Source organism: Portunus trituberculatus, chromosome 46 (assembly GCF_017591435.1).
Source record: "Portunus trituberculatus isolate SZX2019 chromosome 46, ASM1759143v1, whole genome shotgun sequence".
Taxonomy (NCBI): domain Eukaryota; kingdom Metazoa; phylum Arthropoda; class Malacostraca; order Decapoda; family Portunidae; genus Portunus; species Portunus trituberculatus.
The window spans coordinates 13,771,537-13,785,049 of record NC_059300.1 but is presented as its reverse complement, the minus strand read 5'-3'; the positions used below and the strand labels follow the sequence as shown (position 1 = coordinate 13,785,049).

Here is a 13,513-nt window from a genome sequence, read left to right as displayed (position 1 = left end):
ATGCACTTTATATCTCTGCCCGGAATCATGCCAAGTCTGTTCTTCAACTTGCCAAACACTCTTTCATAAATAGGAAATGTCAAAATCTTTCAAACTCAAACTCTCCTCATGACTTCTGGCATCTAGCAAAAAACATCTCAAATAACTTCACTTCTTCATCTTTCCTCCTTTATTTCATCCTAATGGCACCACTGCCATCTCTTCTGTCTCTAAAGCTGAACTCTTTTCTCAAACTTTGCTCACAACTCCACCTTGGACAATTCTGGGCTTGTCCTCCTCTCCTCCTCCCTCTGACTATTTCATGTCTACAATCAAAATTCTTTGTAATGATGTTTTCCATGCCCTTGCTGGCCTAAACCCTCGGAAGGCTTATGGACCTGATGGGGTCCCTCCTATTGTTCTCAAAAACTGTGCTTCTGTGCTTGCACCTTGCCTGGCCAAACTCTTCTAACTTTGTCTATCGACTTGTACCTTTCCTTCCTGCTGAAAGTTCGCCTACATTCAGCCTGTTCCTAAAAAGGGTGACCGTTCTAACCCCTCAAACTACCGTCCTATAGCTTTAATCTCTTGCTTGTCTAAAGTTTTGAATCTATCCTGAATAGGAAGATTCTCAAACATCTGTCACTTCACAATCTTCTGTCTGATCGCCAGTATGGCTTCCGTCAAGGTCACTCTACTGGTGATCTTCTGGCTTTTCTTACTGAGTCTTGGTCATCCTCTTTTAGAGATTTCGGTGAAACTTTTGCTGTTGCGTTAGACATATCAAAAGCTTTTGATAGAGTCTGGCATAAAGCTTTGATTTCAAAACTGCCCTCCTACGGCTTCTATCCTTCTCTCTGCAACTTTATCTCAAGTTTCCTTTTTGACCGCTCTATTGCTGCTGTGGTAGACGGCTACTGTTCTCCTAAACCTATTAATAGTGGTGTTCCTCAGGGTTCTGTCCTGTCACCCACTCTCTTTCTATTATTCATTAATGACCTTCTTAACCAAACTTTTTGCCCTATCCACTCCTACGCTGATGATACCACCCTACATCTTTCCACGTTCTTTCAGAGACGTCCAACCCTTCAGGAAATCAACAGATCACGTGGGGACACCATGGAATGCCTGATTTCCGATCTTTCTAAGATTTCCGATTGGGGCAGAGAAAATCTAGTAGTTTTCAATGCCTCAAAAACTCAATTCCTCCATCTATCAACTCAACACAACCTTCCAGACAACTATCCCCTCTTCTTCAGTGACACTCAACTGTCTCCTTCTTCCACAATGAATATCCTCGGTCTGTCCTTTGCTCATAATCTTAACTGGAAACTTCACATCTCGTCTCTTGCTAAAACAGCTTCTATGAAATTAGGTGTTCTGAGGCGTCTCCGGCAGTTTTTCTCGCCCCTCCAACTGCTTACTCTGTATAAGGGCCTTATCCGTCCCTGTATGGAGTACTCTTCGCATGTTTGCGGGGTTCCAGTCACACAGCTTTGCTTGATAGGGTAGAATCGAAAACTCTTCGTCTCATCAACTCCGTTCCTCTGACTAACTGTCTTCAGTCTCTTTCTCACCGCCGAAATGTTGCATCCCTTTCTATATTTCATCGCTATTTTCATGGTAACTGTTCTACTGATCTTGCTAACTGCATGCCTCCCCTCCTCCTGTGGCCACACTGCACAAGGCTTTCTTTTTTCTCTCATCCCTATTCTGTCCAACTCTTTAATGCAAGAGCTAACCAGTAAGCTCAATCATTCATCCCTTTCACTGGTAAACTCTGGAACTCCCTCCCTGCATCTGTATTTCCAAATTCCTACAACTTGTCTTCTTTTAAGAGGGAGGTATCGAGGCATTTGCTCCCCTAATTCTGGCTGACGGTTTTGGCACTTTTTGAAGTCTTTGGAGAGCCAGCGCTCAAGTGAGCCTTTTTCTAACTTTCTTTTTTTTGCCCTTGGCTGGCCCTCTTCCCTACGTTAAAAGAAAAGAAAGAAAAAAAAAAGCTTCGTTTCCAACATTAAACTTTTCCTGGCTTGTTCACCCTTACCCACTTCTTCACCAAGATCCAAATTATGTTTCGGTGACATTTTGGACTGGAATTGGTCTTAAATGCAGAGAATAATGTAAGTAAATCACCGAGCACAGTCTCATTGTTATTCGTCGTGCTGGCGCGAAAGTGACTGGTTTGTTGTTGGTCAGACTTGGTTGCAGTGCAGCACCTCAATCACAGGCGGCGAGAATTTCAAATATCGTAAGTGCGATTTTTTATCGTAAATTGAAAAAATGGTAGTAATTGTCAATTATCGTATCTGCGAATTTATCGTATACTAAACTAGTGTAAAACGAGGACTTACTGTACACTCTTTTTTTTTTTTTTCCACAATTTCTCTTATTAAATTTTCTTTTTTCTTCAGGACTCCTATCATTTTGTTTGTCATATTTTCATCTCTTTCTTTTAACTGGTCTTGAAATACTTCCTGAAATGATTCCTTGTCTTTCTTATCTTGGATTCTCCATACCTGTACTTGTTTTTTAATCACGTATTGTACTCTTTCTTCTTCTTTGTTAACTAGATCTTTCAGCTTCTCTTTTTCTTTCTCAGCTTTACTGAGTCCTTTTTCCATCAATTTCTTGTAGTTAGCTATTTGCACTTTTAATTCTTCATTTCCAGTTCTTAGCCTAGTTTAATTTTCTTCCACTCTTTTTATCCTTTCTTTCAATTTCTGGAGCTCTTTATCCTGTTCTTCATTCTCTTTCATTCCCATACTCTCCTTTATCAGTTTATCTAATTTACGTTCGATAGTCAACACTCTATCAAATAGTGAAGTATGCGCCGTATCAAAGCCTTTGAATGCTCTTTCTCCCTCACCAACATAGTCATCATTAGCTTTCATTCTTTCCCGTGTCTCATACCTGCATTTAGATGGAATCTCTTTCTCACTCATGATTTTGTAACACTGTTTTCATGAAAAAAAAAAAAAAAAAAAATGTGTGTGTGTGTGTGTGTGTATGTGTGTGTGTGTTTTTACCTAGTTGTATTTACCTAGTTGTAGTTTTACAGGACCTGGGCTTCATGCTCGTGTGGCCCCGTCTCCATATCTACACTTATCCAATCTTACTTTAAAAGTATGCACACTTGTTGCAGACACTACTTCTTCATTTAAACTGTTCCATGTCTCAATGCATCTCTGCGGGAAACTATGTTTTTTTAATATTTCTCAGACATCTTCCTTTTCTCAGCTTTTTACTATGCGATCTTGCGCTTCGGATGTCATATTCTTCTCTCAGGATCAGTTTCTCATTATCCACTTGGTCCATTCCGTTGATCAATTTATAAACTTGTACCAGGTCTCCTCTCTCCCTTCTTTGTTCCAGGGTTGGTAGATCCATAGCCTTTAGTCTCTCCTCATATGTCATCCCTTCAAATTCTGGAACCATTCTTGTAGCTATTTTTTGTAGCCTTTCCAATTTCCTTATGTGTGTCTTTTTATGAGGGGTCCACACTACTCCTGCATATTCCAATCTGGGTCTTATTATAGTACTTATCAATTTCTTCATCATTTCTTTGTCCATGTAGTGAAATGCTACTCCAATATATGTGTGTGTGTGTGTGTGTGTATGTATGTACAAACGTGCATGTGTGGAAGTGTCACTCATTGTCACAATTTAGATGGTTTCTTTGAATTATTACTGCTGAATCCTTCCCACACATCAATGATCAAGTGCATGCAGTGTTACATTGGCTGTGTTGGTCCCTAAAGTTGTGTTTCTCTATCAGGAGAATGTGAGTGTGGTGGACCTGTCGGGGTCAGAGGTCAGCGAAAGTGGCCTGACTTCTGAGGATGAGGACAACAGGGTGAGGATCTTGCTACTTCTTTGTTGTGTGGAGTGTTAACAAGTCATGAATGTTGCTGAATGAAGAATGAGTTGTGAAAGGAAATATAATATTAATATTACTTCTTAAAAAAAATACCTTGAAATATTCTTCACAAAGTGAGTGCAAAAGTATATCTAATGATGTTATTTATTAAATTCTTATCCACAGAAAATACAGACATTCTTTATATCCAATCTTTGTATTTTATCTTGGCTTTTTTTTTTTATGAATGGACATGTTTGTGTTCATCACACTTGCCAGTTTAGATCACAAAGCTTACTCTCCATCCTTTCCTGCCTCCCACCTGCCCCTTCTGTTCCACCCCCCCTGCCTCCCTTGCTAACAGGCTTTGTACCGCAATGTAAAGAACCTGAGCCTCAGTCCTGGCGGAGCAGTGGCAGCCCCTCCTGCACCCCCGGGGGACGTGAACTCTGGTGCCCGGCCACAGTACCCCCAGCCACCACCCCTTCACTCTGGCCCTCACTACGACCACAACTACCATGACTTCCCACCACATGGCCACCACAACCTCTCCAACCCCCCCACCACGCAGGGAGGGGAAAGCACTCGCAGTGTTGCTAATTCAGAGAGCTCCCTGTATGATCACCTTGTGTTTAATGATTCTCACCTGGCCAGCAGACAGGAGGTGTGTCTCTCTCTCTCTCTCTCTCTCTCTCTCTCTCTCTCTCTCTCTCTCTCTCTCTCTCTCTCTCTCTCTCTCTCTCTCTCTCTCTCTCTCTCATTCAGTTTCTCTCTCTCTCTCTCTCTCTCTCTCTCTCTCTGTCAGTAATGTCATTCAGTTTAGTCTTGAATTTATCATGTGAAGGACTGAAGACCATCATGATGTGATGCCATGGCTTGTAGCATCTTGGAAGCTCTAAAAATTTCCAGATTTTCCAAGGCAGGACATCACAGCCATATCATTAACTACATTTTTCATTCATATTCCTGTAATTTTTCTTAAATTTTTTACATGTATGTAGGTGGTGGAAGACTGGGTGAGACGAGGGGTGGAGGAAGAGGCAGGGCCCAGTAAACTCCCAAACCAGCCAGACACTGCTGGCTCATCCCCTGAGGATGCCCATAACCTCATCCATGTGAGTAAATAAAGATAAATTTCAGATTGTAACTGCTCCTTAGGTTTCAACTGCTGTTTTGTTTTGCTATACTACTTCACATTATCCACAGCATTATGAACTCCAACTCCACTCTATTGTGTGTTTAGGCAGGGTATTGGTGATAAAGTAATGTGTTGTTGGTATACTTAAATAGTGAAGGTGTAGGCATAGTGTAGACTATTCAATCTGTTCTCTCTCTCTCTCTCTCTCTCTCTCTCTCTCTCTCTCTCTCTCTCTCTCTCTCTCTCTCTCTTTCTCTGCAATTTTTGTAATTGTTAGTGGCATATTTCTTAGCAATTATTCTTGCCACATGGCACATATTTGTACTTGCAGCCTCTGAACAATGACACAGAGTACCTCACCTTTGAGACTCTTGTGGCCTCTGCTGTGAGGGAGAGCACTGAAGTACTGCAGGCACAGGCATGTGAGGATGTGGCCTCCCCTCTCCTGCTCAACTCCCTTCACCACAGTCTTGTAGCCCATGTAAGTCAGGAAACAACTTGATATTTGTCCAGTTTTCTATAAAACAAATTGTAATTGTTTGAGACTTAGCACTTCATTACTTTATATGTGAAATGATAAGTGTGGGTGCCTGCAGGTTTTCTGAGGGATTTGTAATACATTGATAAATTAATTGCTTCAAATCATTATGTGGAGGATGATCAAATGAAAGTATTATTTTGTAGTGCTTGATTTCATTGGTAGAGGCTGGTTTTCTACTAGTGCTTGATTTCATTGGTAGAGGCTGGTTTTCTACTGACATGTTTTGTATTTATTTATTATTCCTTTGTAATCATACCTGTGAAACCCTTGTATATTGTATATGTGTAGAAAATCAATAGCTTGATAAGACACCAACTTGCCTGTCATGTATGCCAGCATAATTGGTCATCACCAAGTGAGTAAGGAAATACTGTACTGAACTTTAACGAGACATTACTTTACAGATCCAGACTCGAGCCCAGTCCCTGCGGCTGCCCCAGAGCTTTCTCTTCTCTACAGACACTGAATTAAAATCTGTCCTCCAAAACTTTGCGGGGAAACCGTAAGTTGCATTCAGTATTTGTTTTTGTATTTGCTTATCATGGCATAACACTACAAGTTATTCAGTCACTGCTCTCCTATTCATACAGCAGATATCCAGCACTTCATATGGAACATTGTAAAATCCTAGTGTGCAGAATTGAGAATGGTAATACTGAAAATAGGGAAAGAAGGTTGTGTTTTGCAAGCATTACTTTCTAATGCTTTAAATGTTGAAAATATCAGTTTTGGTATATTAAAGAGTGATGACAGTCACACAAGAATTCAACATCAGTGGCCTCTACTTGTAACTGAGCCTCACCCAATGGTTCCCAGGCTGGCACAGGTGAGCAGCGATGTGCCCTCTATCATCTCCCAGGTGCTGCTGACCCAATATTGTTCAGTTTTGGTGCAACGACTAAGGGACAATCGACCTCTGCTGCCTCAGACCCCAACCAAGCTGTCCACGACTCCTTTGGCCAAGGTAGGCTGCTACTCTACCACTGTCACATTTGCCACATATCTCTCACTTCTGCATTGTTACTGCATCACAAACCAATATCCCAAGCCACACTACCACATGCTCATGTCTGCCGCTGCTATGGAAACTGAAGAGTCAAATCTATATGTTTATTTTAAGCATTAGTTTGTTATCTCTGTATATTCATCATCATTTTCTGCTTAAATATTCAGTGTTACTTAAGTTTCAGAGTTTTCTCTGAAAGTAACATATGACCAAAGATTTTAAGCCTTTTGTCTTGAAGGTAAACTGATTGAGGCTTACTACACATGCATTATTGTATGTGAAGAGAGGTAGAAGCAAAATCATTAAAATCTAAATGTATTAAGATCAACGTATACATAATCTTTAAGTTTCTTTGGTTCATATTCACATATCTCCCAGAATGTTATGTTCTGAAGCACAAAAACACCAATAGAATGAAGCAAAAATCTATAAAAGTCAGAAAATTAGGCATTCTTCCTGCTCAGGTATTTGAACTTCTAAATAAAGGACTGAAGGGGCTGGAGAGTCACTCCAAACATAATTCCATTCTCTCAGGCTGGTGAAATGAATCTGGAAGGTGCCAGTGCCACTCCCACATCTGCCCTGCCTGAATGCCATCCTACTCAGGAGGTGACCACAGCCACCCAAACCGAAGCTGCAGTGTTCTCCCTCCATCCTCAGCGGCCAAGCCTTCACACTGGCCACAACTTCAGCCTCACTGCTGGGGCTGCTGCCATCCATCCACCTCCACCACCCCCTGCACCTGAGAGTACTCCTGTGGAGAGTGCCTGGCAGGCCCCTCCACCTCCACCTGCCCCACTGCCCTCGCCTAACCACAACCCTGGAGTCGGGGAGCCTCTATCTGAGAGTGCAGCCTGTGGAGGTGCAGCACTCCCAGGAGCCCAGTCTGGGGTGTGGGGTGCAGAGGGGGTGGCTTCTCCCACAGCTGCCCTGGGAGCCAGCTGTGGTGAAGCAGAGCAGGAGGAGGCCATGATGGATGATCTTGGTGAGCCCACACTGGTACACACACTGGCAGAAGCTGATCAGTCACAAGGTGAGTCTTATGCTGTTCCTCAGGAGACGCATGGGAGATTTGTTACCACCATAACTACCTCTTCCACTATTATCTTATATCAATAGCTACTTTCACTACAATTTATGAATATCAAAACCATTATAGCCATAACTAATACCGCCATCACCATCATGGCCACCACCAGCATATCCTTAGCAACACTTGTGCCACCAGATGCAGTGGAGGGAGATTGGGGTGAGGATTCCCAGGCAGAGGGCATCGTGCAGGCTGAGGGTGGCCGGCCATCATGCAGCTCTCACTCTCTTCCCCTCTCACAGCACCCTGGCTGGCTTCCTTCCCGAGATGCTTCCTCCCAGGTCAGTGAACTTGTTTTGTGTATGTTGTTTTCTCTTAGTTTCCTCCCACTTTGCTCTGTCCTAGCTGTGATGAGGAACTCCAGGACTTATATCATTAAATGCTTTGTTGTTTCATGATTGATCATATTCTTATGAGTGTTTGCCCTATTGATGAAGTAGAATCTTTTTCAAACTATCAAGTACCAGGCAATTCTGGGTTGAGGCAGTGGCTGGCTGTTGCTTCTCCCTTTCTGATGCTGCTCAGTGCAGCCATTGCAGCTAGAATAGTTTTGATATTCATTGCTATTTTTTAGTACTTGTATCTTTTGAAATTCACTCAGCCTCATGTGTTAATGTTGAAAATTTTCTTTAAATTATGTTACTGACTTCATTCTCTCTCTCTCTCTCTCTCTCTCTCTCTCTCTCTCTCTCTCTCTCTCTCAACAGGAGTCCTTTAAAATGATACTAGTGTGCTTCTACCTTCCTTACATAATTTTTTTATTAGTGTTTTAGAAGTGTGTGTGTGTATGTATGTATGTATGTATGTTTTATGCAAAAGGACCAATGATGATTTAGAACATACACATAAAGTCTTGTGATGCATCAGATTTCATCAGCAGAGGAAAATTTTCAATAAACTCCAAGAAATGATGCCTAAGACTCTATAGTTTCACTGGGCTTGATGAGAATACGGTTTCCTATAAAGAACAGCTGCGGTGGCTAAGATGAACTCACAAACTGAACAACCATGGCACTAAATTCTTTATGAGTGAGCCACCTTTCCTCATTAATGGAAATTAAGCAAGTGGCATGTTTGGCTCCTAGAATCTTTTACGTATTTATGCTTATCTTTCTTGTACATATTAAGTGAAGTGTAACTGAATGCTCTGTCACTTCTCTTAGGAAATAAAAGATTGTTTTTACAAGAATAAGAGAGATGTGTCAGAAATATACCTGTTCAATATCAGTGGCTCTCTTGTGAAGTAAAGTCATATTTTCAGGGGGGGGTCAGATTTTATATATATATATATATATATATATATATATATATATATATATATATATATATATATATATATATATATATATATATATATATCAAATACTATACTAAAACAATGCTCATTGTAATTCTGAAGTACCATTAGCTATTTTTACCCTTATGTAATTAGAGAGGAAATGGATAATTAAGGCTTGGCTTCTTGTCTCCTTGATTTCTTCTGCTAACTCTGCATGCATTGTACCTCTTCTGACATTTCCCACTAACATTCCATATGCTCTGTCTATACTGGAGTTATATATTGTACAGTGTGTGTGTGTGTGTGTGTGTGTGTGTGTGTGTGTGTGTGTGTGTGTGTGTGTGTGTGTGTCCATCCGTCCACCTCTGTATTAACATCCACATCCTTCCATACATTCCCCCCCACACTTGACCTGCAGCTGGAGATGGAGGTAGAGGTAGAAGGTCTAGTGGAGAGTGACGCAGCAGAAGCAGCTGCTCTTGGGGTAGGTCACCTCCTCTTCATGGATCAGCAGAGTCAGGTAAGGCATCTCCCTTGTAGAGTCAATAATGATGAATGATTTGTTCTTTGTACTTGTCACTTCACTGAAGGCAGGATTTCTGGCACTCAGTGACAAAACCAGAGATCATCATAATTTGATGGTGTGATGGGAATGATTAGTAATAGTGCATATGATTTTTACACTATTGAAAAAAAAAAAAAAAAAAAAAATATATATATATATATATATATATATATATATATATATATATATATATATATATATATATATATATATATATATATAAAGTTTTGTATGATAAACTTGAGAAATGTCACTGTACATTTTGCATAACTAGTGTTGCTTGGTGCCTTGCTTTTATATCTGAAATTGTGCATAGCAGTGGCCTCTTCTTGCAGGAGTTAGATGAGGTGCCCACCAAGCTACAGAGCCCAGAGGGAAGCTCTCCTGCTGATACCCCAGACCAGCCTCTCCCCCAGCACCACAATAATCACCATCACCACCACCACCACCACCAGCAGTGCCCCCAATCACCTGATGGTCAGTGAGCCACACAGCACAAATGTGGGAGGAGGAGGAATGGTGGATAAAGAACTTTCTATTGAAATAAACCGTGAGTTCACATGTGTCAATATGCAGCTGGAATTGCCACCCGCTAGAATTTTTGGTTGGATATCGGTGCCTACCAGATGGAGAAACCAGCTACAAAATAAGACCGACATGTTGGCCTTGTCCAGCCGCTAGCGGCTTTGTTTACATTGTGACGTTACTCAAGGTTTGAACATGTTGGTATCCAGAGGCAGAGAGGAAGATGTTGGAGCGGGTGAATGACAAATATCATGTCTGGCACCCGAAAATGAGTAGTACAGCAAAAACATCCTATGTAGAACTACATTTGATGAGATTGCTGCCACTCTCCAATGACTGGTTCCTTCTTTGGGGGGTGTTGTTGGAGGTGAGGATTGAAAACTTGTGATAATTTAATTTGATCGCAATTGTGCATAGTCTTTTGTTAAGATGAACACTTTTCTTATAAGAAATGTAGGCCAACCAGCTGATACTTCTAGTGGCTTGCATTTCCAGTCGCATATTGACACATGTGAACCCACCTTTAAAGGTGAAGGTGAGATAATGTATTAAGTATAAAGAAATGCACAAGATTTCTTCTAGTCCTCCAAGTAACTGTTTTTCAGTTATGTTTTTACTGATGCTATAAATGTAAAGTTTTTGTCATTCATTCTTGGTTTGTCCTATGTATGAGGTCACATATGGTACAGCCTCATGGGAACTGAACAAGATGATGCACTGCATCTCCTCTCCCTACACCTCATCTTGTTACACCCAAGTGGGATTGTTGCTTCATGTCTTTAAGTTGTGTGTGCAGCTATTGGGACCTTGTGTAGGCTTTTACCTAGTTGTATTGTACAGGGCACAAACCAAAGCTCATTTTGTCCTGTCTCCATATCTATATTTATCCAGTTTCTCCTTAAACACATGTGTGTGTGTGTGTGTGTGTGTGTGTGTCAGTCACAGAATGTGAGAAAATTTAAAATGTTTCTTGGAAAAGAATTTAACTTATCTAAGTGGTCATGAAAACAACAATATGCTTTTGACATTACCATAACTGCCCTCACAATTTTTCCTTACCTAGAGTAAAATAAAATGCATCATGATTATCCCAGATTAGATGCACTGTTTTTCAAGATATCTTGTGAAATAGTGATTTGATCCCACTAACACTTTACTTTATGGCACAGGGAGTGAAGGGTGACGGAAACAGGTACGCAGCTGCTCCTTCTCATGCTGTCATGGGAGGAAGAAAGAAGGAAAAGCCTGGCGACCATCAATGGAAGCCAAAAGAATGAAAAGTATAACAGAGGAACCTCACAGTATAGCCAGAGGGGAGGCACTGATGTTTGGGGAGGATGAGGAGTTAAGTGATGAAGAGACCCAGGAACAACAAGCATGTGTGATGTCCAGTCCAGTGCTAATGCTAAGCTCATGTTTGGTGAGCTTTTTCACTTTATTCATGTGCAAGATGAGGGTTAACCAGCCCACCCATAAATGAAGGCCAGTATCTTCCATAGCATCCATTCAACCAGTCAGATAAACAGGTCATCAGCATGAGAACAAAAGCATTGAGGGAAGAGTACTTGATAGTGTCAGCAGTAAGTTCAGTACACCTATCACACAGCAGCTGTTAAAACATATAATTGTGCAGTCACAGTAACGTGCTGGGGATAATTACAGGAATAAAATTACTCATTTCTTATATGAAAATTAAGGCACTGTGTGTATATCAAATAATCTTAGCAAAAACTTTAATTGTCAGGAAATCTTTCCTAATGTTACATGTAGGATTTGTTGTTTAGTGTTATCAGCTGGTCCATATGGCTGCCATCTGCTGTGTAGCGTCTCTGCGAGCATTGGAACCACGTGGCCAGCCAACCTGCATTCTGCTCAAACAAGTTTTGGAAGGTTCCTTCCTCTGGAGTCTGATTGACTTTCCAGGAGTTAGGAATGTTGTACCACAGACAAGCCCATGACAATCAGAGCTTATGAGTAACCATGTTGTCAGTGTCAGGTTATGTATTTGATCTTAGTGTGATGATCGTGCCAAAGGCTGCCTCACATCACAGAGGAGAGCCCAGGATTCATTGTAACAAGTTAAATACTTTTTGACTCTATTGCACTTGAAATATCATGTGTGTTATATACCATCATTACAGTTAGTGTATGAAGATTATGAAGAAGCCTGAAATTACTATATTTCCACACTTAAATACTTAATTTTCCTTAATTCTAAAGTTTTCAGCCTGACTACCTTACAGTTATCTTGTTACAGCTTCTGTTTCTCAGTAGGATTATGTTTCAGAGCATTATGTACTCATCATATGGTCGTCTTTTACTTTTTCAAGATATTGCTAGATATTACTCATGTAGTATACTCATTTTGTCAGTGTTTCAATTTGGTGTTGCCAACATCTTGACCTCCACCCAATGAGATCTGGCCTGTCTCTTCCCCTTCACCAGTGTGACCAGGCCTTTCTCTTCCATTCCTTAGTGTTACCTGACCCATCTCTCCCCTTCCCTCAGTGTGACCTGACCTGTCCTCTTCCTTTGTGAGTGTGATCTCATGGTCCCTCTTCCTTTTTGAGTGTGATCTGACCTGTCCACCACCTCTCAGTGGAGTCTGTTCCCTGTGCACCAAGAACCATCCCCATCAATCTGTTTCCTCTCCCCCTCCAGTGTGACTGGCTATATGTACTGAAGGACATCTTACCATCAACATGTTCTTACTGGAAACATTGACATCACATCCATTGTTTCTTAGTGTTCCTTGAGTCGGCATTTCTTACGTCTCAACATCCAAGAAACCAGTCTGGTGAAGAACTACCAACTGCTATCCAGGCAATACATGAGTCAAGTCATGTGAAAACTGTTCAAGTTTTAGGTAATATTGAATTCATATTCCATATAAATCAAAAGAATAAGTGATTTTACTTATTTTTTATGAATATTTCTGCATTTTCTCTTTATTTCCAAAAGGGAGAAATACTTTTTCATTAAGGTAGTGGATTGAGAAACATTGAATGTCCAGTGATGGAAGCAACATGGCAGTAAGAATCAAGGTGAAAGTTCTGTGATGAGTGAATGTTCTGCCAGTAAGAAGGTTTGGCGAGTCTCAGAATATGTGAACTGAAGAGGAACAAGGCAGATAGTACATGTTCAACCATGCATTGTTATGAACCTACTCTGCTTTGTGTATCCAGCTTATTGCAGCATTTAACCTGAGTATAAATGTAAGCTGAAGTTAACAAGGCTATTATAATCAAAGTAAATGAGAGCTATTTTTCATTATTCTATCCTACTTCAACATGATGTTTATGACTACAATAACTAATACAACCACACTTCTTCATTATTCAACAGTCACTTTTTTAGTACATCAAAATAGAGGGAATTGATGCATCTGACTGTTAACTGAGTATAAGAGTGGTTACTTTTCTTTTAGGAATGACAGTCTTACGACTAATCACATCAGTGGAAATAGAAATAATTTACCACAACAAAGCCTAAAGAAAATTTTTTTTCTAATGAATCACCACTCACTGGCAA

General features: G+C 40.7%; 1 protein-coding gene across 15 annotated transcripts in view; it reads left to right on the top strand.

The window, feature by feature from the left end:
* Positions 1-13,241, top strand: part of LOC123520093 — a 56,092-nt gene extending 42,851 nt beyond the window's left edge. For 10 of the 15 annotated variants that reach the window (XM_045281989.1, XM_045281990.1, XM_045281993.1 and 7 more), the window contains 11 exons: positions 3,758-3,835; positions 4,203-4,502; positions 4,840-4,953; positions 5,308-5,457; positions 5,922-6,019; positions 6,334-6,481; positions 7,058-7,556; positions 7,752-7,894; positions 9,311-9,412; positions 9,793-9,934; positions 11,152-13,241. In XM_045281989.1, coding sequence (XP_045137924.1) covers positions 3,758-3,835; positions 4,203-4,502; positions 4,840-4,953; positions 5,308-5,457; positions 5,922-6,019; positions 6,334-6,481; positions 7,058-7,556; positions 7,752-7,894; positions 9,311-9,412; positions 9,793-9,934; positions 11,152-11,165 — 1,788 coding nt within the window. In that variant the 3' untranslated portion in view covers positions 11,166-13,241. Of the gene's footprint in view, positions 1-3,757; positions 3,836-4,202; positions 4,503-4,839; positions 4,954-5,307; positions 5,458-5,921; positions 6,020-6,333; positions 6,482-7,057; positions 7,557-7,751; positions 7,895-8,320; positions 9,259-9,310; positions 9,413-9,792; positions 10,008-11,151 lie in introns of those variants that run through there. The other 5 variants (XR_006679168.1, XM_045281988.1, XM_045281996.1 and 2 more) reach the window with 5 other exon arrangements.
* The last annotated feature ends 272 nt before the right edge of the window (positions 13,242-13,513 follow it).